Source organism: Vulpes vulpes, chromosome 10 (assembly GCF_048418805.1).
Source record: "Vulpes vulpes isolate BD-2025 chromosome 10, VulVul3, whole genome shotgun sequence".
Taxonomy (NCBI): Eukaryota; Metazoa; Chordata; class Mammalia; order Carnivora; family Canidae; genus Vulpes; species Vulpes vulpes.
In genome coordinates, this window is record NC_132789.1 from 5109178 (window position 1) to 5131781 (window position 22604).

The following is a 22604-nucleotide window of genomic DNA, read 5'->3' on the forward strand; positions in this document are numbered from 1 at the left end:
AACCTGACTAATTGCATTTAACCCTCCAATTTATCTCTGTACAAATGAGACAGAGAGGTCAAACAACTGGCCCAAGATCACTGAACTAGTAATTCCAGCCCTCGTCTGTTGGACAGCAAGCCCCATGCTCCAAACCAGAACATCACGGGTTTATTTTAGACACGGCCTAGATTAGAATATGGGGTGTTTCTTTAAACACCCTCAAACTTCACAACCTACCATGCCGGTCTGGCTCCAATTAGTAACCCCAGGCATGCTTAAAACTACAGTTGCCAGCAGACCCAGTTTTTGTTTAAAAGTAACAGAACAATCTCCCCCAAGCCTGGCCAGTCTGGGCTACACTTGGCAGGAAATGTCAGGTCAGCCCCTAGATGCTACTTTGATGGGGGGATCCAGAAAGGGTCATGAGGCAGGAAGACTTATGAAGTACTAGTGTGGACTCTAGGCCCACATTCCCTGGGTTCCATTCCGGGCATTGTCACTCACCTTGACTTGAAGTCACTCATGTCACCACTCTGTGCCTTAGTTTCCCTACCCACAAAACGAACACATTAACAGTACCTATCATAGGGTTGTTCTAAGGAGGAGTTCAGTTGCTCTACCTATAGAAGCACTTAACACATTTAAAGCAAATAACAAATTTGTACTATCCCTATTGAAGGCACAAACCCTGCTTCAGCCCAGAAAGAATCCTGACCCTGAGATTCTCAGATTCCTTGCCATAATAGAGCTGTCTTACTGATATCAAACGAGAGGTTAGGCCCTCAAGTATCATTTTGTATTTCATTTCCATAGACCTTAGACTCTCACATAGGACCATCCCCTGACACGAGATGCCCGTGCTTACACCTGCACGAGTCAACTTTCTTTTTGCTCTAAAACAAGAGATTTTTGCCTTCAAGTCATTCAAGAACAACAGCATGAGGTAAGTGCAGATTCACCTTGCTCATACCCTTCATGCCCAGGCAGACTGGATGAGAATCTTTTTGCACTCAAGTGTTGGGTCATGCTTTCTCCCTCCTTGGCCACCTACAAAGCCATCTTTTCCCAGTAGAACCCCAACCTCCACAAGAAGTGTCTGTATACCCATAGGAGAGGGTGGTCAGAAATGACAGCTATCCTACTATTTCCTACTACCATTTCACCAATTAAGATTATCCAACCAATCTGATTTGGGTTTTAATTTTTTCCCCCTCCATCTGGAGCACCAGGAAAGAAAACTTTTTTTTTTTTTTTTAAAACCCTGAAGGTCCTTCCAGCAGGTCTCAGCAATGTGGATCTGTGCTTTGGCCAGGCTGTAGCTGATACTGATCTCACCATTACTCTGGGCCAGGAAGGCACCAACGATTCAGAATTACTTCATAACGAAGGGGATATTATCATCAGCCCCTTTTAGAGGATAAAGAAACTGAGGCTCAAAGAAATGAAGCCACTAGTGCAAAGCCAGCCAGCCAGCTTGTAAGCGGCAGAGCCAGATTTTGAGTTCCCAAACCTCAGGGCTAGCTCACAGCAAAGAAATTAACAGGAGGCACAGCAGGGGCCGTACTCAGGGAACCACATTACCACATGCAACTGCCGCTCATTCACTTCCTCCTTCTCGGGGGACCTGGCTCCACGTGAAGCCCCGACCTACCAGGCTCCGGAGGGTAGAGCAGGGTGCAGGGTGAGCTTCCCGCGCTCCTCCCGAGCGCTCTACACACAGGGATCTGCAGGCTGCTAAAAGCTCCAAAGTAAACACGCTCCAAGCCAGCAAGGGGCGGCACACAGTAGGAGCTCAGGAGGGTCATCGGGCCAGGTTGCAAAAGCAACAGAGCCCACTGCACTACTCCTCTTTCTTTTCTTGTAAAGTTCAAAAAAAAAAAAAAAAAAGAATGAAAGAAAGGCCTGTCTTCAAAGCCGAAGGAGGAGGGCCTAAGGTGCTCCGGGGAAGCGGGTCGGCGCGGGGCTGCTGGGGAGAGCGCAGGGCGCCCCCTGGGCCACCCGCGCGCCGCCTGGCTCACAGCAGGGGTTGGGTCAAACGCGCTGAATGAATGAATGAATGAATGAATGAATGAATGAGAGGCGCGGCCGCCGTCAGCGTAGCCCAGGGGGCCTCCGCGGCCACGCGGAGCCAGGGGGCAAGGTCCGAGGAGAAGCGCCGGGCGCCGAGCGGAGGGCGCCCCGGGCCACCTGCCCCCGCAGCGCGCCGGCCCCGGCCGCCAGGCCCGACCCCGGCCGGGCGTGGGCGTGGGCGTGGGCGTGGCGGGGCGCGGGGCCCGCGGCAGCCCCGGGGCGCAGGCCGGCCTCCCCCTCCCCGCCGCCCCGGAGGCCGCGCCCGCGCCAGGTGCGCGGCGGCCGGGGCAAGGTGACCGCGGGCTGGAGCCCGGAGCCCACCTTCTGAGCGGCGCGCACGTTGTCCTCGCCGAACAGGCTGCTCACGCTCTGCGAGAAGGTGTTGGCCGAGCGGCGGTAGCTGTTCTTCTCGGCGCCGCCGCGGCCCCGCGCCCCCTGCGCGCCCGGGGCCAGCAGCCCGAGCAGCAGCAGCAGCAGCAGCAGCGGCGGCGGCGGCCGCGGGAGCCGGGCCCGGGCCCGGAGCCCGCCCGAGGCGCGCGCGCCCATCCTGGGGCCGGCGGGATGCGGTGGCGGAGCGGCGCGGAGGGCCGCACCCGGGACGCGGCGGCTCGGCGGGGACCGCGTTGGCGCGCTCGGGGGCCGCGCGCCGCGCCTCTGCCCGCCTCTGCCGCCGCCGCCGCCGCCGCTGTCGCAGCGCCACCTGCCCCGCCCCGCGCGCAGAGCCGCGACGGCCCTGCCCACGCCTCGCCCCGCCCCCCCCCCGGACGCGGGGGCCCGGCCGGCGACCCCGGCGACCTCCCCGCCCCGCCCCGCGCCCCGCCTCCGGGGGCTTCCGCCGTTCCAAACAAAAAAATACATATATACATATTTTTTAGACTTTTCCATAAAGAGCAGCCGGTGCCCGTAAAACTTGCAACGGCCTCTGCAAGGATAATGACCGCTATGGATTGGAGAACCAGATGCGAACATGTCACCATGCGCGAGGCGAAGGCCAGGGCACCAGCCCCTAATGAAATTTTGGAGTAAAGAAGCAGCGAGCATCCCTCCTTTCCTGCCCTTCTTCCTTCCATCTCAGAACAGGTGAGAAGCGAGAGTTTTCTGAAGCTAAGTTCAGCTGGTAGGTCAGGAGGGCGCAAGAAAGAGTTAGAAAATCATTTTGCACCCCTTAGTGAAATGATGGATGCAGTTCCAGTTAGCAAGAGGGGGGAACCAGGAAGGGGACTGGCTGGTGGGGACCTGGAAAACGGACAGGCCAGTCTATCCTGACCTGGAAGCTCCCTGGTAGCAGGAAGGACCTGGGCCACGGAGGATGGATTGTTGCCAAAACACTCTGAACCCTCGCCCGACCTGGCCCCTACCTGGAACCAACGATTTACAGGAACTATGGGGGAAGGAGGAGAAAACGAGAAGCCTATCAGTCAAATCCAGACTGTGGAGCGTTCCGCAGTGCAAACCACCCAGTCTCTTCGGTCAGTAAACGGTACAAAAAGTGAAGGAGGATGATTGATTTTAAGAGAGTGAAGAGCCATCAGTAACCAAACGCAACAGAAGGCCCTGAAGCAAACTGTGTCCAACCAGAGTTGTTTTTTTTTTTTTTCTTTTTTGAGACAGGCAGCAAAATAAAACTTAACCTGTGCCAATCCAAAGAGTGAGGAATTGTATTTTACTTTTGAATTTGGACTTTATCTGGATTCCTGGTGAAGTTTTCATGTATTTACTGGCCACGAAGTCTAAAGTTCTTGTTTTTTTTTAAGAAAACTTTTTTATTAAAGTATAGCATACAAACAGAAAAATACCCAAATCATAAGGTGCTTTTTTTTTTTAATGAATTTAAACTAACCACACATGAGGTAATCAGCACCCAGATGGAGAAATGGAACGTTACCAGCTTCCTCTCCCACTCACTAGCTACCCTTCAAAATTTAGGGAATTCATTTTGCCTGTTTTTGAACTTGATGTGTATGGAATCACACAGTATGCCAATCTTTTGTGATTGGTTTCTTTTTTTCAACACATTTATGAGAGCCATGGTCTCTGGCTCTATATGAATTTTTTTTCTTTTATTTTTATGCTCCTTTGTGATTGGTTTCTTTTTTTCAACACATTTATGAGAGCCATGGTCTCTCTTCATGGTATATGAATTTTTCTTCTTTTATTATTATTTTTTTCTTCTTTTATTATTATATAAAATAACATTTTTTATATTTTCTGGAGATAGTCCTTTGGTATATAATACTTTAGAAGAAAATATAGGAGAATGTACTATTACCTACTTAATTTTAAAATGGACACACTTTTTATTTACTTAAACATATTTAAGGGGAAAACTGCAGACTATTATCCTCCTAAACTATAAAACCCATAAAACCAGAGGTTTGATATGGTAATTAGGCTTCCCCGACCTCCAAAATCCATTTAAATCATAACTTTATAAACCTGTTCATACATAAATCCTCTCATGCACCATCTGTGTGTTTGTGGAGATTTGTTTTTGCCTTTGTTTTGGGGGGGAAAGGGAAAACCTATGCAATCACCTCCATTCATCCATTCCCTCCTGTATTCAATAACTACTTACTATTTACCTACTCTGCAGCCAGATCTTGTTCTAGGTTTCTTTATAAAATTCTAAAATAAATCCATATAATGTCTTCACCTTTTCTTTTGTCTTTTTTTTTGTTTTGTTTTATTTTAAATTTCTGCCCTTAACAAATTAATGCTTTTAACGGGAAAAAAATTCTGCTAATATAAAACGTTGTATATGCAAGATAATTACAGGACTCAGAGAATACATTATTTTCGAGTGCGCTACAGTGTGATGCGGGAATGAGAGTTTAAAGCCGCCTAATACTTTCTTCTTTTAGTGCCTCTGTCCCTGTAATGGAAACATTTGTGCCCTTTTACTATACAACGAAGTGTCTCTTATAGGAATATCAAAGTGCAAAAGAGCAAAAAAAAAAACAAAAAAACAAAAAAACGAGGGGAGACGTTTGCAACGGGGGCAGTGTTATATTTCAAAAGGTGCAAAACAGTCCCCCTCCCAAGTAACCAAATTAGTATTAGCACCAGCACCTGACTCCGATTTAGAGATTCGCACCACGTGGGAAGCACTCAGCTTAAAACCAGGCCTCCCCGGCGACCTCAGGCCTCGCTCGCGTCACGCAGTTGGCCCCGCCCCGTCCTTCCGCAGGCCCCGCCCCCGCCCCGCCCCGCCCCCAGGGTGCTGGTATCGTGAGCTCTCGCGAGAGCGCAGCCCGGAAGTCTCGCGGCCTGAGCCTGGGGCCTGGGCGCGCACGTGGACTAGGCTTCGGGGTTCGCGGCTGCGGCCACCCCGCCGGGAGCCGGCAGGACCGGGCGCCATGGGGAAGCTGCGCCGGCGCTACAACGTCAAGGGGCGCCTGCAGGCGGCCCCCGGGCCCTCGAAGCGCCCCGCGGAGCCGCCGCCCGTGCGGCTGGAGCTGGAGGGTAAGGCGTCCGGGGTGCTGGGCTAGGAAGCTTTAGTACATCCAGCCAGGGCCGCAGCAATGGAACAGGTGGGGCGGTTGCATGCAGAGTATTTTGAAGGTGGAGCTGATGGGATTTGCCAGCTGATTGCACGGGGAACAAAGATGTTGAAAATGACTCCCAGGCGCTGGAGCCAGCCATTGGAGAAGATGAGTGGGCAGCCTGGGAGACCAAGAGCCCGGTTTTGGATGTGAGTGATCTCCGGAGGTCCTGTTTGGCCACCAGGTGGACAGGGTAGGCACGCAGCTGCTGGCTGGGATGCTGAGGAGAGGCTGGTCCTGGGGGAGGTAGCACTTTGGAATCATCTGGGAGTAGATGGTATTTGTTCATTTAAAGTCCGGAGGGGATTGGCTCACTGGGGGAATGAGTCCAGCTCTTGAGGAGAAGGGAGGGAGGAGGAGCCTGTGAGGAGAGAGAGGAGCTCTGGGAGACTGTCCTAGTGGGTGCCACGGAGGAGGACCCGCCATCCCCGTGGGATGATGCCGTGACGTCAGGGAGGGAAGGACCACTGAGTGTATCCAGGAAGGCTGACGACCTGCGTGAGGCCAGTTGTGCAGGAGAGGTGAGGTGAGGTGACTGAGTCGGTTCAGAGTTGTCTTGCAGGCTCCTGAAACGGGACACATTGCAGAGTCAGGCTCGCCGAGCTGAGTGCACCTGCTGCCTGAGATCCAGGTTGAGGTGGGCACTAGGAAACAGTGGACCTAGACTCTGAGATGGACAGAGAGAAAGCAGGGCCTCTAGAAAAGCCTGCTGCCCTCGACCCACTGACTAGCTTTCTAGTGCACGTTCTTGTTGGGCCTGGCAGGCAGTGAGGTGATTGGAGACAATGCCAGAGTGGGAATCTGGACTGAATTCCCTCCTTGGAGGTTGCATGGATAGGCTGGGGATGGACCACATCATCTGCCTCAGTTTTCTCTCCTGTAAAATGGGTCCAGTCTGAGTAGCCATCCTACCTGCTATCAGAATTTTGGAAGAGGTGATCAGAACAGGGGGGCCTGAGATCTCTTGGACCCGAAGATCAGGAAAGTTCTTTCTGACCCAGGATGTCCATTTATCCCCTCCTTTCTGAGGGGCCAGAGGAGTCTTCTAAAAACATAGACCACATCACCTTCTTTAAAGAGCCTTCCTTCGACCACTGACTCAATATTACCCCTCACTTCCTGATTTTTATTACATCCCCCCCCCCCTTTTTTCCCTATAGCACGGTAGTTCTCACATTTTTTGGACTGAGGACCCATTTACATGCTTAAAAATTGAAGATCCTAAAGTTCTTTCGTCGGTGTGGGTTAAATCTATCAAAACCAGTGTATACAAGGACATGCTCCATTAGCTGTCAGAACAATGTGTCACCTGATCTGAAGCCTCTGGAAAATGCTGCTATACACTCATTTCCTTTGTTTTTCTTTGTGCTTTTAATTGTTTTATTTGAGGACTGCAGAATGCATAGCTTGCATTGCTTAAAATTGCCGTGTTCGTTTTAGTTGAGGGTCACAAAGCCTCTCCTACACTTTGTGACACAATGAAAGATGGACCGAGCCAGAGGAGCTAGTAAGCTAGTAGCTGCCCACACGGAACCCTGGAGAGGGCTGCAGCCTTAGATGTCAGGCAGAACAGGTGCACCCCGTGGGGCTGCCTCAAGTTGAGTTGAAGAGTAATATGGTACCTGAATTTGGGTCCAGATTGTGTACTTTCAGACTGACATTTACAAGTAGATATGACACAAACCCAGTACTGAGTGTCCTGTGCAGTCTTAGGAGAATGTTGTAGTAGTATTATGAAAACAGGCTTGACCTCACACATTCTGAGGGGAGCGGTGTTGTGGCCTGTACCTTCCCCACTGGCACCCCGCTCCTTCTCCCCTGCCCACTAGGATGGAGGTGCCCTGGGTTCACAGTGAAATCTGACACATGGCGGATGCTGGGCAGACAAGTTGAAGGAACAGTGACAAGCCTGCACCCCCATACCTGTGTGGGCACTTGGGCTCACACATAGGGTGAGGATCCCATGAGAGGTAGCACAGAGCCACCCCAAAGAAACATGGCATTATTGTGGACTCTGGAGTACTGCAAGTCTCTGCGGTCCCTGGGCAGGGGGCAAGGGGGTCCACGCAAGTGTGTCTTTTCAGATAAAGACACATTGAAAGGCATCGATGCAAGCAATGCACTGGTTTTGCCTGGGAAGAAGAAAAAGAAGCCCAAAGCCCCTCCCCCATCAAAGAAGGAGAAGAAGCCTCTGACCAAGAAAGAGCGTAAAATGCTGCAGAAAATCTTAGAACAGAAGGAGAAAAAGAGCCAGGTAGGCCTGTTCTGTCAGGATCTGCACATGGCTCCCTAGACTGGGGGGAGGTGGGTTCTCTGTCCCCCGACTTGGTCTCTGCTGCGTGACAGTGCAAACTCTCCAGAATGAGGGGCATGTTTTGTGTCTGCACAATCCCATACAGTAGTCACTAGGCATGTGTGGCTAGCATGGTTGAGGAACCTAATTTTTTGTGTGATTTAATTGTAATTAATTTAAATTCGTCTGGCCTACTGTGGCTAGCAGCAGCTCTGATATCTGATGCAGCCCCAGAGCCTTCAGACCCTCCAGGAGCCTGCCCACGAATCTCCAATGAGCCCAGATTTGTTGAGGCCAGATGTTTGTTAGCTGGGAAGTCAGTCCCTCAACATACTCATCTTTCCTTATTTGGTCCTAATAATTTTGTGTTACTTATTTTTTTTTTAACTTTATTCTGGAGAATTTTAGACCTTCTCCCTTCAAACTTTTTTTTTTTTAAATATTTTATTTATTTATTCATGAGATACCATGGGAGGGTGGGGAGAGAGGGAGAGAGGCAGAGACATAGGCAGAGGGAGATGCAGGCTCCCTGCGGGTTGCCCAATTCGGGATTGGATCCTAGTACCCCGGGATTGCAACCTGAGCTGAATGCAGATGCTCAACCACTAAGCCACTTAAGGAACAAATTTTGTAATGGGAAATTCCAGCACCTATAGAAGTAGAGAACCTAGTGTACCAGACTCCCATGTACCTCTCACCAGTGCCAGCAGCTGTCAGCCCACGTTTCCCCAGTCATCTCCACAGCTGGCCACTTCCCTACCTCCCGGGTCAAAGCCTAGGTAGCATAAATCTGTATTTGTGTCCCGGGATTGCTGAAACAAACTGAATGGCTTACAACAGAGATATATTCTATTCCAGTTCTGAAGGCCAGGAGTCTGAAATCAGGGTGTTGGCAGGGCCCTCCTCCCTGGGAAAGCTCTTCCTGACATCCAGCTTGGGGTGGCCCCAAGTGTTCTTGGCCTGTGGCCACGTCCCTCCTGTCTTGGCCCCTGTCTTCACATGGCTGTCCCCTCTCTATGAGTCTTACAAGGAGACTTGTCTTGGGATTTAGGACCCACTTGAATAATGCAGCATCTCATGTTAAGATATTTAATTACATCTGAAGAGACCCTTTTTCCGAATAAGATCCCATTCTGGGCCATGAGCATATCTTTGGGGGAGGGGAGACCATTCAACCCCCTGTGCGTAACATTTTATCCATATATATTTCCAATTATATCTTAAGCACCATTTAAAATAACCACAGGACCATTAGCACACTTAAATTTTTTTTGAAAAATCAAATATACAGTAAAGGTCAAATTTCCAAATGTTTCATGTTTCCCTACCCCACCTCTTTTCTTTTTTTTCTCCCCTTGTCATTTATTTGTTGAAAGAAATTAGGTCGGTTGTCTGTAGTGCTTCCCACAGTCTGCAGTTTTAAAACATCCTCTCCAAGAAGCCTGGGTGGCTCAGTGGTTGAGTGTCTGCCTTCGGGTCAGGGCTTGATCCCGTGGTCCTGGAATCAAGTTCTGCATTGGGCTCCCCACAGGGAGCCTGCATCTCCCTCTGCCTATGTCTCTGCCTCTCTGTGTCTCTCATGAATAAATAAATAAAATCTTTAAAAAATAATAATAATAAAGCATCCTCTCTGTGGTACAGTTAAACACACCCCTCTGCCCTTCTGAATTTAGAATTTACATCCTGGAAACGGTATTTGCCTCTGGAGCAGGGATGCTCAACCTGGACAGTTTTGCCCCCGGAGAACCTCTGGCCTTGTCTGGAGATACCTGGTGGGAGGTTGGAGGCTTGAGGCACTGCCAGGTGGTCTGTAGCACACAAAACAGCAAAATGTTCTCTGGCCCATGATGCTTGCAGCGCAGAGACCGAGAAAGCCCAATCTGGAGGCTTCCTGGGATTCACATTTGCCTTTCTGTCCAGGTCACCATACAGGGTCCCCTGTTCGCAGCCCTGAGACTCAGACCCTGGAGCCCCTTAGCAAAGGGGGACTCACTTTCCCGCAAGGGTGCCCCCTTTTAAAAATCTGTGCTGTGTTTTTTCTCACTTTTCTGTACATGGTTTTTCCTTTAATTGATTGCAAAATACATAGAAGCACATATTAAAATGCATCTATATGATTTCAAGAGTACTAAAACTCCTGAGTGGCTCTCCAGGGGAAAGAGGCCAACTGTCCCTGTCCCCACAGGCTGCTTTCTTGAAAGCAGCATGGGGACCACTTGCTGCTGGCACCCAAGAGCCTCCCTTCCCTGTGAGATAGCTGGGGAGTGCTGCATTGCACACACAGGCCCTCCTTTGTTTGGTCTCCCTTGGGGGGGCATCTGGATAGTGGATAATACCTCCTGACACACAGTGATGCCAAGACAGCTTGGTTCATCTGGCACCAGACCCCGTCCAGGGGTGGAAAGCCATTCTGGCTCACGATGACACAAGACCTCCATGCAGCAATTGTACTGTGACCTTTAGGTTAGAAAGACTTAATTGTTAGCGAGGCCGACATCTGATGTAGAGTCTTATTTCCTTTCTGAAGAGAAGGTCGTCCCTCCAGATGTCTAACACACCTGTTTCCTTCCCCAGCGAGCAGAGATGCTACAGAAATTGAGCGAAGTCCAGGTTTCTGAAGCCGAGATGAGACTGTTTTACACCACGTCCAAGCTTGGCACTGGGGACCGCATGTACCACACCCGAGAGTGAGTGGGCCAGACCCTTCCTGAAGTCCCCCTCTCATGCCAGGACTCCAGGGGTGGGGACTCACAGCATCCCAGAATGCTTGAATATTTACAGGAACATTCACATTGACCCTCATGCCAGCACACCTGCAGCGAGTAGAGGCCATGATGCTGCCCAAACCCCAATGACACACACCAGACTGCAGGGTTTCCTGCACACAGATTCTTCCAGTTTTGACACAGGCCATTAGGGTAGAAATTGCTTTCAGGTGGTCAGGGATGAATGAGGTTTGGCTTATCAGCAAGTTTTGTTTCGTTTATATCGTGTCATGAAGGCCTTTGGGTGTTCTGCTTATGTATTCATTCAGACTCTCCCAGGGGAGCTGTAACAAAATACCACAACCTGGGTGCCTTAATACAAGGGACATGTATTCTCTGGTGGTTCTGGCCATCAGGATGTCAGCAGAGTCGGTCCCTTCTAGGAGTTGGAAATCTGCTCCTTGCATCCCTCCCAGCTTCTGTGGTTTCTTGCAGTACTGGGTGTTCCTTCCTGGCAGACATGAGGACACTGAAGTTGGCACGGCTCCCGGCATGTCTTCATGTCTTCCGTGGTCTTCTGTGTCTCTTCTCTCCTTGTGTAGATACCAGGCATTGGATTTAGGGCCCACCCTGATCCAGGTTGCCCTCATTTTATCTTAATTACATCTGCTAAAACCCAATCTCCAAAAGGTCACATTCTGAGTCTCTGGACATGAATTCTGGAGAGACACTGTTCAGCCCAATACAACCCACATTCAACAAGTAGGAGATGTCACATTAAAGTGGTCTTAAGCCACATCAGCTGGCTTCTTCCTGGCCTTCCCTCGGGGTGGCCGACCCTTAGGAGGAGCCTACATGCCCCTCCTACCCTAGAGCTACCACCTACTACTGTCTTACTCTTGACCTGCACCCTTGAACATCGCACATTTATGGCTACTATGAGGGCACACTTATGTCCTAGGCTCTCCTCTAGGCCCTGGGGGTAGAGGGGTGTACACAAATAAGATGACAAATAAACTTCCCTTAAGAAGTTTACTTCTTTTTTTTTTTTTTAAGATTTTTTTTTTTTTTTTAATTCATGAGAGACACACAGAGAGAGAGGCAGAGACATAGGCAGAGGGAGAAGCAGGCTGGCTCCCCACAGGGAGCCCCATGTGGGACTCGATCCTGGGACTCCAGGATCACATGCTGAGCCTAAAGCAGGTGCTCAACCACTGAGCCACCCAGACATCCCAAGAAGTTTATGTTCTAATGGTGGGAAGACAGGCAAGAATCAAGTGAATACATATATATCTAGTGCTGACAAGCACCAGCAGAAAAGAAAGTAGGGAAAGAAGGTGGGGGGGAGATAGGAGAGTCACCCTGTTGGATGACAGTTGAGTCCAGTGAGGGAGAACGTACGTGCCTGGAGCAGGAACAGCAAGTGCAAAGGTCCTTAGGTGGGAAAGGGTATACTTTGACTCCTGGCTTCTGATGGATATATAGCGGCACAGAGCTGTGTCAGGTTGACAGGGCCACGGTAAGGCTTTTGTGCCTAACTTCTGGCTGTCCTGGCAGGAAGTCTGACAAGATCGAAGCCCAGAGGCAAGAGAAGATCAGCAGCCTCAGCGGGGCCCACCGGAAGCGCTATCACCAGGAGACAGAAGAGGAGGAGTCTGAGCCCTCGATGGAGTCTGAACCTGAGGAGGCTCCTGCCACTGAGCCCACAGAGGCTGGAGCAGGGACACTGCCAGCTGCACCAGAGGCCGGGACTGATAGCCCAGGGCCCAGTAGCCAACCCTCTCTGGCTGGGACTACTTCGGCACCACCAGCAGCAGCCTCCACCCCAGCCAAGCCCCCAGCGAAGCCTGCTGTCTTCATCCCTGTGAACCGCACCCCTGAAATGCAGGTTTGCTGCTCTGGTGTCTGTGATAAGCGCACAGGCTAGCACAGTGAGGAGCTGGGGATATGGAGGGGGGACATCCCTGTGGCTTGAGCAGGCGGCCTCACTTGCTCTCCTGCGCCCTCACCTGTAGTGGGAACAGCTGTCCCTACTTGATAGGGTTGTAGGGACAGATGTGCAGGAGTCTGCACACAGCAGTACCAGCACAAAGTCAGAGCTGCTGAGGTGGGTGTCTGCTGTTCCTATCCTCACCTGGTCACCATCACCCTTGGCCTCTGATTGTGGGTCCTGGCCCAGCTGGCCACTCAGCTTTCCACCACTTTCTAGCCCACTCCTGGGCTTCCCTCTCTTCACCTGCAGAACTGGGGGTGGTGGGGGCCTCCATCTCCGTGCCCAAGCGTGTGCCATGGGCCTGGTATGGGGAGTGTGATCTGCAGCATCCAGCTGTCAGCCCAGCAGAGGATGCTGACATGGTCCCCACACTTGGGAAGGGTGACAAAAGCCGTGTCGGGGCCATGAGGGGAAATAGCAGAAGGGTCTGGGAAGGCGTCTAGGGCAGGAGCTAAGAGACCTGCAGGAGCCAGGGAGTGGGCTGGGTCCCAGAAGGGCTGTTCCAGAACACAGATTGTGTTGTAAAACCACTGGGATGTGACCAGCTCCTTTTCGTTTTTTAATGGGAAGACAAAAGAAAAGATCAGTGCAGTGTTCTAGGTAAAAATAAGTACTACTTATTGAAACCGTGGTTTCTGTTACATGTACAATTATGTGTTTATATATAGTTAGGGCAGCTGACTTTTATTGAGAGTGTTCAAGCAGTGGTGAGGGAGATGGAGAGAGAGAATCTTTTTTTTTTTATTATTTATTCATGAGAGACACACAGAGAGGCAGAGGGAGAAGTAGGTTCCATGCAGGGAGCCCGATGTGGGACTCGATCCCGGGACTCCAGGATCACGCCCTGGGCCATAGGCAGGCACTAAACTGCTGAGCCACCCACAATAGAATGTTTTAGATGAGCCCGTTAGCTTGCTTCCCCATGATGAAGGTGAGCAGTGGTTCATAAAACCTCTCCAGAGGCAGCCCCAGTGGCACAGCGGTTTGGCGTCGCCTGCAGCCTGGGGTGTGATCCTGGGGACCCGGGATCGAATCCCACATCGGGCTCCCTGCATGGAGCCTGCTTCTCCCTCTGCCTGTGTCTCTGCCTCTCTCTCTCTTTCTCTGTGTGTCTGTCATGAATAAATAAATAAAATCTTAAAAAAAAAAAAACCTCTCCACAATATAATACAGTTAACCCTTGAACAGCACAGGGGTTGGGGCACTGACTCCCCATGCAGTCAGAAACTCACATGTAACTTTTGACTCCCCAAGTTAACTACAAATAGCCTACTGTTAACCGGAAGCCTTATCAATAACAAGAAACAATCAATTGATGTGTATTTTGTATGTTTTGTGTATTATATACCATATTTTTGCAATAATGCTAGAGAAAAGAAGATGTTATCAAGGAAGTCATAAGGAGAGATGCCTGGGTGGCTCAGCAGTTGGGCATCTGCCTTGGGCTCAGGGTGTGATCCTGGGGTCTGGGATCGAATCCCGCATCAGGCTCCTTACAGGGAGCCTGCTTCTCCCTCTGCCTGAGTCTCTGCCTCTCTCTGTGTGTCTCCTGAATAGATAAATAAAATCTTAAAAAAAAAAAAAGTCATAAGGAGAAGAAAATACATTTATAGTTTTGTACTTTTTTTTTTAAGTAATCTCTATGCCGATTGTGGGGCTCAAACCCATGAGATTAAGTGTCAGATGCTCTACTGACTGAGCCAGCCAGGTGCCCCTAGTTCTATATTTATAGAAAAAATTCCACATATAAGGAAGTAGTCCCATACAGTTTATTTTATTTAATTTCTTTCTTTCTTTCTATTTATTTATTTATTAGTCCCATACAGTTTTTTTTTTTTTAATTTTTATTTATTTATGATAGTCACACACAGAGAGAGAGAGAGAGAGGCAGAGACACAGGCGGAGGGAGAAGCAGGCTCCATGCACCGGGAGCCTGACGTGGGATTCGATCCCGGGTCTCCAGGATCGCACCCTGGGCCAAAGGCCGGCGCTAAACCACTGCGCCACCCAGGGATCCCAGTCCCATACAGTTTAAACCCAAGTTGTGTCTTTCAAGAGTCAACTGTATGTGCGTGGCATGTGTGCACATGTATGTACTGAGTGCTCTATGTGTGGGTTGTAGGAAAAAGCCTTAGAAAGTCACTGCTCTGGGAACGCCTGGATGGCTCAGTTGGTTAAGCATCCGATTCTTGCTTTCGGTTCAGGTCATGATCCCAGGGTTGTGGGATCAAGCCCTGCAACCTGCTCCGCACTCAGCAGGGAGTCTGCTTATTCCTCTCCCTCTCCCACCCATGCATGTGCACTGGCTCATGCATTCTGTCTCAAATAAATAAATAAATAAAATCTTAAAAAAAAAGAAAGTCACTGTTCCAGAGTATCTATCTAGGAGAAGAATTGCTGGGTTGCGGTTGCACATCCTCGACTTGTATAAAATTACGCCAGGTTATTTACTGGAGTGATCATTTATAAATATAATCCCCATCCACGTCACTCTCTGTAGTAGCTGAGACTCTGGGCAGCCTGGGTGGCTCAGCGGTTTAGCCGCCACCTTCAGCCTAAGGCGTGATCCCGGAGACCCAGGATTGAGTCCTGTGTCAGGCTTCCTGAATGGAGCCTGCTTCTCCCTCTGCCTATGTCTCTGTCCCTTTCTCTCTCTCTCTGTCTCTGGTGATTAAATAAAATCTTAAAAAAAAAAAAAAAAAAAAAGGCTGAGACTCCTCTGCACCAGCCAAGCTGTCCCAAGGATATCTACCCTGACACTGAAGGACCCTGCCTATGTCTCTCTCCTGTGGGCTATGGGTCTCTGTCCCTGTCCTTAGCTGGCAGGGCTTCATTGATTTGCTGGGAAGGCTCATGGCATCCACATGCCCACTGGAGCCTCTACAGACACCATGTCACCCTTGACAGTCTTCGCTGATCCCCTCTGCCATTTTGCAAGGGACTCCCCCACCCCTACCCCCGACCCCCAATTCCCTGAGCACTGACTCCATCTCTTTTGCCAGGAAGAACGGCTAAAGCTCCCAATTCTCGCTGAAGAACAAGTGATCATGGAGGCGGTGGCCGAGCACCCCATCGTCATTGTGTGTGGTGAGACTGGCAGTGGGAAGACCACACAGGTGCCGCAGTTTCTCTACGAAGCAGGCTACAGCAGGTGGGGGCTGGCCACGGGGTCCTCTGCAGGTCCCGTGGGTGACGGTGAAGGTGCGATCCCCTAACATGAGCTCCCAGGGATCTATTGCTGGGATCATATGCTGTTCATATCCTGTGTGGCTTTGAGCAAGTTGCTTAACCTCTCTTGGCCTCAGTTTCCTCAACTGTGAAATAAGGATAACCTTTGCACCTACTTCATGCGTTATGTAGGTGAATGAGGAAATTTGTGTAAAATGCTTATTAGATCAGTCCCTGGCATGTGGGGTGATGCATTAACTAATGTCCCTTCCTGTTGACCTGTGTGCATCTTGGGGACCACCCCAGGTACATCGATCTGCCGGGAAGGTTCATGGGACTCAGCATGTAGTGGTACACAAGTGTGACTTATTAGAACAAAAAGCACAGAACACAACTAGCAGAGGGGAGAGGTGCGTGGGGTGAAGTCTGGGAGAATCAATCACAGGCTTGCAGAGCCCTCTCCTGGGAGAGTCACATGGAAGCAGCACGTTGTGACAACCGAGTGAAGTGTTGTCACCAGGGAAGCCCAGTAGAGACGGAGCTCCCAATGTGTCCATTGAGGTCACCTAGGCACCCTCTCCCTAGTACCTGCCCCAGTCCCAGGTGCCCAGAAGGGAAGCAAGTGGTCAGCATCAGCTACACTATACAGGTGGTCCAGGCACATGACCAGGAACCCTCCCAAATTCAGATCCCAGATGCCAGCCGCCACCAACCCAGCAAGCAAACCTTTCTAAGGAGCCCCAGGCCTGCTATGTTAACTGTTTTCTGCACAGCCTCGAATCGGGCCTGTGCTTGGCTGGCTGTGGGCGAACTCCACCCGGGTCCCCTTCTGTCAGCAGGTGCCTAGTTTCTGCCTGTGTCTTTCCTGGTAGGCTGTGACCCCAAAGTGTCTCTGTGCTGACCCACAGGTCATTCCCTTTTGCTGTTCGGGGCTCCTTGCCTGGCGCATGTTCCATCACCCCTGGATCCTGACATGGAACCACATGTGACTGTGGGATGGACAAGTGGGGCCAAGTACTGCTTATGTGTTGTCTTCTCCCTCCCCCAGTGACAACAGCATCATCGGCATCACAGAGCCCCGGCGAGTCGCTGCTGTGGCCATGTCCCAGCGAGTGGCCAAGGAGATGAATCTGTCACAGCGGTGAGGGCTCTGCCTCCTGGAGGAGGGGTGAGGGTGGTCCTCTGGCCTTGCCCAGGGGCTAGCTGTCTGGCACATGCTGAGCAGCCTTTGGGCCCTGTCTGTTCCAAGGGTGCTTGGTGGTAGTGTTGCTTCTGCACCATGCAAGAGGGCTTCCCACACTCTGGACAACAGGACCGTCCTGGGGAGGGGGCCACAGAGCAAGGCAAGGCAGCTGGGCGCTTGGGCTCACTTCTTGCACAGTGCACTAGGGGACCATGACCCATACCTGGGGGCAGAGCAGGGCAGCAGGCAGCCAGATGCAGGCAGGCATTGCTCGGCAGTGGCAAGGTAGCTTAGGCAAGGTCCCTGAGTGCAGATCCTCTGCCGGCATTCAGACACTTTGGAGCACAGCAGAGCAAGTACAGCACCTGCTTGAGAATGGCTTGGGACTGTGTTTGTAATGCATGTGTCTGGGCCCCAGGCAAGATTATGGTATTCAGTTTCCAAGCGGTGGCATGTCCAGTATGGTCTGCAACTGAGATAGCACAGAAGAACATAGAGTTTCCTTTATCTGTCTTGTTACTGAATGTTTGCGGGTCATCACTTGCTGTGCACCTGGCCTCTCCTGGGACTGGCATGTGAGTGGAGGAGGCATGTTCTGTTTGCATGTTAGGGGCAGCAAGGGACCCCCAGTGTGTTTCCTGTGGATCCTTCTAGACAGTCATAGGCACAGACAAGCATCTGTGTGTGTCTCTCTGTATTCCTCTCTGAGAGGAATGGTTATAGAAATGGTTCATTCTGTGTCTTTCCTGGTGCATTTAATGATATATATTGAAAATAACAATATGTACAAAACCGCCGTATTTTGTCATCCTTTTTAACTTTTTACTGTGGAAATTTTAAGCACAGACAAAAGTAGAAAGACTAGTGAAGGGATCCCTGGGTGGCTCAGCGGCTTAGCACCTGCCTTCGGCCCAGGGCGTGATTCTGGAGTCTGGGATCGAGTCCCACATTGGGCTCCCTGCATGGAGCCTGTTTCTCCCTGTGCCTGTGTCTCTGCTTCTCTCTCTGTATCTCTCATGGATAAATAAATAAAATCTTTGAAAAAAAAAAAAGACTAGTGAATGAGCTCCCATGGACCTAAAACCAAGTTTCAAGGATTGTCAAGTCATGCAACTGCGCCCCCTGCCTCCCCCAACTGGGGGAGGGTTTAGAAGCCAGTGCTGGCTTCAGAGAAGTTTATCCTCAAGGTTCCACAGTGTGGGGCCAAGAGATCAAGAATATTTTATTTTTTTAAGATAAGGAATCTATAAAGCAATTTTATTTTATTTTTTTATTTATTTATGATAGTCACACAGAGAGAGAGAGAGAGGCAGAGACATAGGCAGAGGGAGAAGCAGGCTCCATGCACCGGGAGCCCGACGTGGGATTCGATCCCGGGTCTCCAGGATCGTGCCCTGGGCCAAAGGCAGGCGCCAAACCGCTGCGCCACCCAGGGACCCCTATAAAGCAATTTTAGCACCCTTACCACAACTAAAACTTGTGAAACTTTGCAGTGTCGTCCTGTCCATGCTCTTCTCTGAAAGGTTTTCAGAGTTGGTTGTTTGAATTAAGCTCCAGCCAAATCTACCATGTTTGGTAGATCTATCTTTTGGAGGGCTGCGACAGCCCCTCTGCATCACGTTGGTGACAGAACGGGCCGGGGCCGGGCACTGTCTGTGCTATGTGGGAAGAGCTGCTGGGCCAGGCCTCAGCTCTGGCCTTGGTGTGGCCTCGTGGCTGCAGCAGGTCAGGTCCTTGCCTGCCTGAGCTGGAGCCTATCTCCGCAGGGTCGTCTCCTATCAGATCCGATACGAAGGAAACGTGACTGAAGAGACCAGAATCAAGTTCATGACGGATGGTGTATTGCTGAAAGAAATCCAGAAGGTTGGTCCCTCATCCTCTGTCACAAAGCAAGGCTGATGAGCATGGGGTGGGGAGTTCCATGGCACCTGGAGGTGAGCAGTTGGCTTGCCAGCCGCTGGCACACGGTGCTACTATGTGACCTTGGGCAAGTTACTTCACTTCTCTGAGCCTTAGCTTCTTGGTCTGCATGCCTGTACTTTTCTCATATATTTGTTTTGAAGCAAGAATTTCATGATGCATGAAGGCACCTTAGCCTGGCACCTAGCAGGTGCTCTTTAAATGTGAACTCGTTATTATGGTTTGGTTCACAGACTTTGTGCATTAGTCACATGCATACCACTCCTTGCTGGCTGTGTGACGTCCACCTGGGCAGGGACCTCTGGGGAGGGCAGATGTAATGCCTATCTCCTCTACCATGACACCAGCCAGGGACACCCGGGACCACCCAACATGGCTGAGTATGGCTCCTTTCTGTATGGTGTACACTGTCTGATTGCCCTCGGTCCCACCTGCCACCACCTCATTTCTGTTTCCTGCCTACCCTCCCTGCCCTACAGGTGTCTGGATTTGGTAGCTTGGCTCTAATACATGGTAGCTGCCCTTCTCCCAGCAATTTCTCTGCGAGGCCCTAGCCCCAGGCCCTCGGCTATGCACTTTACAGATTGTAATTGTCATGGAAACCTGACTGTGACCCTGTCAGGTGGGTCCCATTGCCCCATCTAACAGGTGGAGAACCGGCCCGGAAGAGATGAGTAACTTGCCTGAGGTCACAGACCAGGGTTCCCCCTGACCAAGTGCTCCAGGATCCATGCCAGCTATGAAAGGGGCTCCTGGAGGGGGAGTTTTGGGGTGCAGGTGACCTTGGAGTGGCTTGGGCCTAGGCCAGCAGACCTCACCACACTACCCCCTCCCCAGGATTTCCTGCTGCTTAGATACAAGGTGGTGCTCATCGACGAAGCCCACGAGAGGAGCGTGTACACGGATATCCTTATTGGCCTCCTGTCCCGCATCGTGTCTCTCCGGGCAAAGGTAGGGCAAGTTGTAGAAGCAGCCAGGGAACCCCATGCGAGCCACAGCCAGGGCTCCTATCCCCCCATCAAGAGCTTGGGCTCCCTCTGCCCGCACCACCTGCTGCTGTGGGATGATCTCCGAGAACAGGATCCCCTGGGCCAGTGCTGGGACTGTGGCTCTCCATATGAACCACCCCTTTATCACTCCACCCATTGAAATCGTGGGTCTCACCTTGGAAGCTACTGCCCTTCCCTCTGTCACCGGGTCTGTCATCCCACAGAGGCACCTGCCGTTGAAGCTGCTCATCATGTCGGCCACGCTGCGGGTGGAGGACTTCACGCAGAACCAGCGGCTCTTCCCCCAGCCGCCCCCAGTCATCAAGGTAGTGCCCTGGGCTGGCCAGGGGAGGCAGGGCCTGTTAGGATTGACAGTGGAACTCCTAGTTGTGAAGAAGCCAAGCTCTGGGGAGGCCCTGCCTGCTGATGGAGGCTGGGGGCTGGGGGTGTGCCCACCTGAGAGTGAGTGCGGGGGAGGCGTTAGGGAGCTGCTCGCACTGAGCTAAGAGCTCAGAGGTCCAAAAGGCCAGGGCAGGGGGAGGCTCAGCTCGGTGCCTTCTTGGGCATGTGTCTCAGGTGGAGTCCAGGCAGTTCCCAGTGACAGTGCACTTCAACAAGCGGACCCCACTAGAAGACTACAGTGGCGAGTGCTTCCGGAAGGTCTGCAAGATCCACCGCATGTTGCCAGCAGGTGAGGCCCTGGGGACCAGAAAGGCTGGACCTCTTTCCCCTCCCGCCTCTGGCTCTTCCCTGATGGTGGGATGTCCGTAACACAAGCTTCACCACTCTAACCATTTGTAAGCATGTAGTTCAGTGGCCTTCGTGCATTCATGGCATAGGCATGCCTCGTTTCCTGTGCTTGGCTTTATTTTCCTTCGTGGATACTGCATTCATTTTACAAATTGAAGGTTTGTGGGCATCTCTCTGCGCCAAACAAGTCTGTCAGTACCGTTTTTCCAGCAGCACTAACTCACTTCATGTGTCTGTCACGTCCCGGTAATTCTCACAGTATTTTAAACTTTTTCATTGATGTTTTGGTGATCTGTGGTCAGTAATTACAGCCTGCTGAAAGCTCAGATATAGGAGTTGCTTTTTAGACACCATGCTGTTGCACACAATAGATTACAGCTCAGCGTAAACGTAACTTTCACCTACGCCGGGAAAGCAGGCCTTCGTGTAACTCACTTTATCGTGACGCTCGCTGCATTGGGATGGTCCAGAAGAAGACCCACAGTACTCCTGGGGCGCACCCATGCTGTGACCTGTCCTCAACATCCCTCTGCAGAGCATTTTTGTCACCACGAAGTCTGTCCCTATTAAACGCTGACTCGGCCCTACCGTTCGACTTTCTATCTCTACACGTTTGTTTATCCCAGACGTTTCGTACAGAAGGATTCCCGTACCATGTGGGCTTTCTGCCTGGCTTCTTTCACGTGACACCTCGCTTTCAAGGCGCAGCCACATTGTGCCTGGTGTCCAGTTCTTCTCCCCTGGTAATGGCTGCATCCTATTCTGCTGTGTGGAGAGACTACCGCCTGTTCATCCTTCACCAGTTGATGGGTGCTTGGGTTGTTTCCACCCCTTGGCTGTTGTGAATAGAGCTGCCATGAGGTCTGTGTGCAGGTTTTGGGTTGTGTCCCCCTTTCCCAGGAGTCGTGCAGCCAGGTCACGCAGGAGGTCTGTCCAGCTCCCCGTCACACGTCCTCAGTCTGGGTGGAAGCTGCCCACTGCTCATCTGGGTTTCTCAGTCCTGCTGTCCCCAGCCCTGCCTCACTCCTGGCTTTTCACAGATGCTTGTTGTTAAGTTGATGTTTTCCCCATGAATGAAGGGATAGTGAGGGGTCTCGTTCGTTCTTTCTGCAGGTGGCATCCTGGTGTTCCTGACGGGGCAGGCAGAGGTGCATGCACTGTGCCGCAGGCTGAGGAGAGCCTTCCCGCACACCAGACGCAGGCCCCCAGGTAACCTGGCAGCACCTGGCCCTGGGAGGTGGCGGGTGGTCAGCCTTGGCCCCAGAGCCCCCGCACGTGAGAGCCTGGCACCCTTCCCTACCCTGCAGTTCCCCCCAAGGAATGGCCAGCACTACAGCAGCCTTACTGTGGACAGTGAAGAACAGAGTCCTCATAGCCTGAGCCTGGTCTCAAGAGGTCTTCCTCCTGACTCTGCTTCTCTTGCAGAAAAAGAAGATCAAGAAGATTCAGTAGAGGAGATGCGCAAGTTTAAGAAATCCAGGACAAGGGTGAAGAAGGCCCAGGCAGCGGTGTGTAGAGGCTTGTGGGGTAGGGGGCAGCTCGGAGCTCTGACACCTTTGTGTCTATGGTGGCCAACAGCCCCATGTAGCTGTGTAGATGCAAATTCAGTTTAAACAAAGTAAAATTCAGTTCCTCAGTTGTATCAGACACATTTCACGTGCTCAGTAGCTGGGGCTACTCATGACTGTATTGAGCAGCATGGGCCTGAACATTCCTACCATGGGAGGAAGTTCCCTTGGATAGTGCTGCTCCAGAAGCTGCAGGAGGGCCTATGGGCCAAGAAGAAGCTTCTGGAAGGCCGGCCCTCAACACCTGAGCTGGGCCTATGAGGATCTCTAGGAGGGCAGGGAGAACCAGAGCACGGGGTCCCTGGTGTTGGCTGGACAACCGAAGAGGGGAGCATTCTCCCCCAGGCATCCCCATAATGTCGTGGATCTGTGGGTAATACATCCTTACTTGGAGGTCACTAACACCCTCCCCCCACGCCCGCTGTGTTTAGGGCCTGCCAG

General features: G+C 51.5%; 2 protein-coding genes and 1 long non-coding RNA gene across 4 annotated transcripts in view; 2 read left to right on the forward strand and 1 right to left on the reverse strand.

The window, feature by feature from the left end:
- The window catches only part of BRI3BP (BRI3 binding protein), a 29501-nt gene extending 26787 nt beyond the window's left edge, over positions 1–2714 (reverse strand). The window contains exon 1 of the mRNA XM_072722670.1: positions 2374–2714. Within this exon, the coding sequence (XP_072578771.1) occupies positions 2374–2598 (225 nt within the window). The 5' untranslated portion in view covers positions 2599–2714. The remainder of the gene's footprint in view (positions 1–2373) is intronic.
- Positions 2715–2826: 112 nt separating this feature from the next.
- LOC140594132 (uncharacterized) lies at positions 2827–3700 on the forward strand. Its single transcript, XR_011994627.1, has 2 exons — positions 2827–3132; positions 3338–3700. It is a non-coding gene; the product is annotated as an uncharacterized lncRNA (long non-coding RNA).
- A 1566-nt stretch (positions 3701–5266) lies between these two features.
- Positions 5267–22604, forward strand: part of DHX37 (DEAH-box helicase 37) — a 28300-nt gene continuing 10962 nt past the window's right edge. The window contains exons 1-13 of one of the 2 annotated variants that reach the window (XM_072722671.1): positions 5322–5514; positions 5678–5787; positions 7679–7848; positions 10462–10574; positions 12150–12480; positions 15588–15736; positions 16802–16894; positions 18703–18799; positions 19694–19807; positions 20070–20171; positions 20422–20536; positions 21709–21804; positions 22021–22103. In XM_072722671.1, coding sequence (XP_072578772.1) covers positions 7807–7848; positions 10462–10574; positions 12150–12480; positions 15588–15736; positions 16802–16894; positions 18703–18799; positions 19694–19807; positions 20070–20171; positions 20422–20536; positions 21709–21804; positions 22021–22103 — 1335 coding nt within the window. In that variant the 5' untranslated portion in view covers positions 5322–5514; positions 5678–5787; positions 7679–7806. Of the gene's footprint in view, positions 5515–5677; positions 5788–7678; positions 7849–10461; positions 10575–12149; positions 12481–15587; positions 15737–16801; positions 16895–18702; positions 18800–19693; positions 19808–20069; positions 20172–20421; positions 20537–21708; positions 21805–22020; positions 22104–22604 lie in introns of both variants that reach the window. The other variant, XM_026017069.2, reaches the window with a different exon arrangement.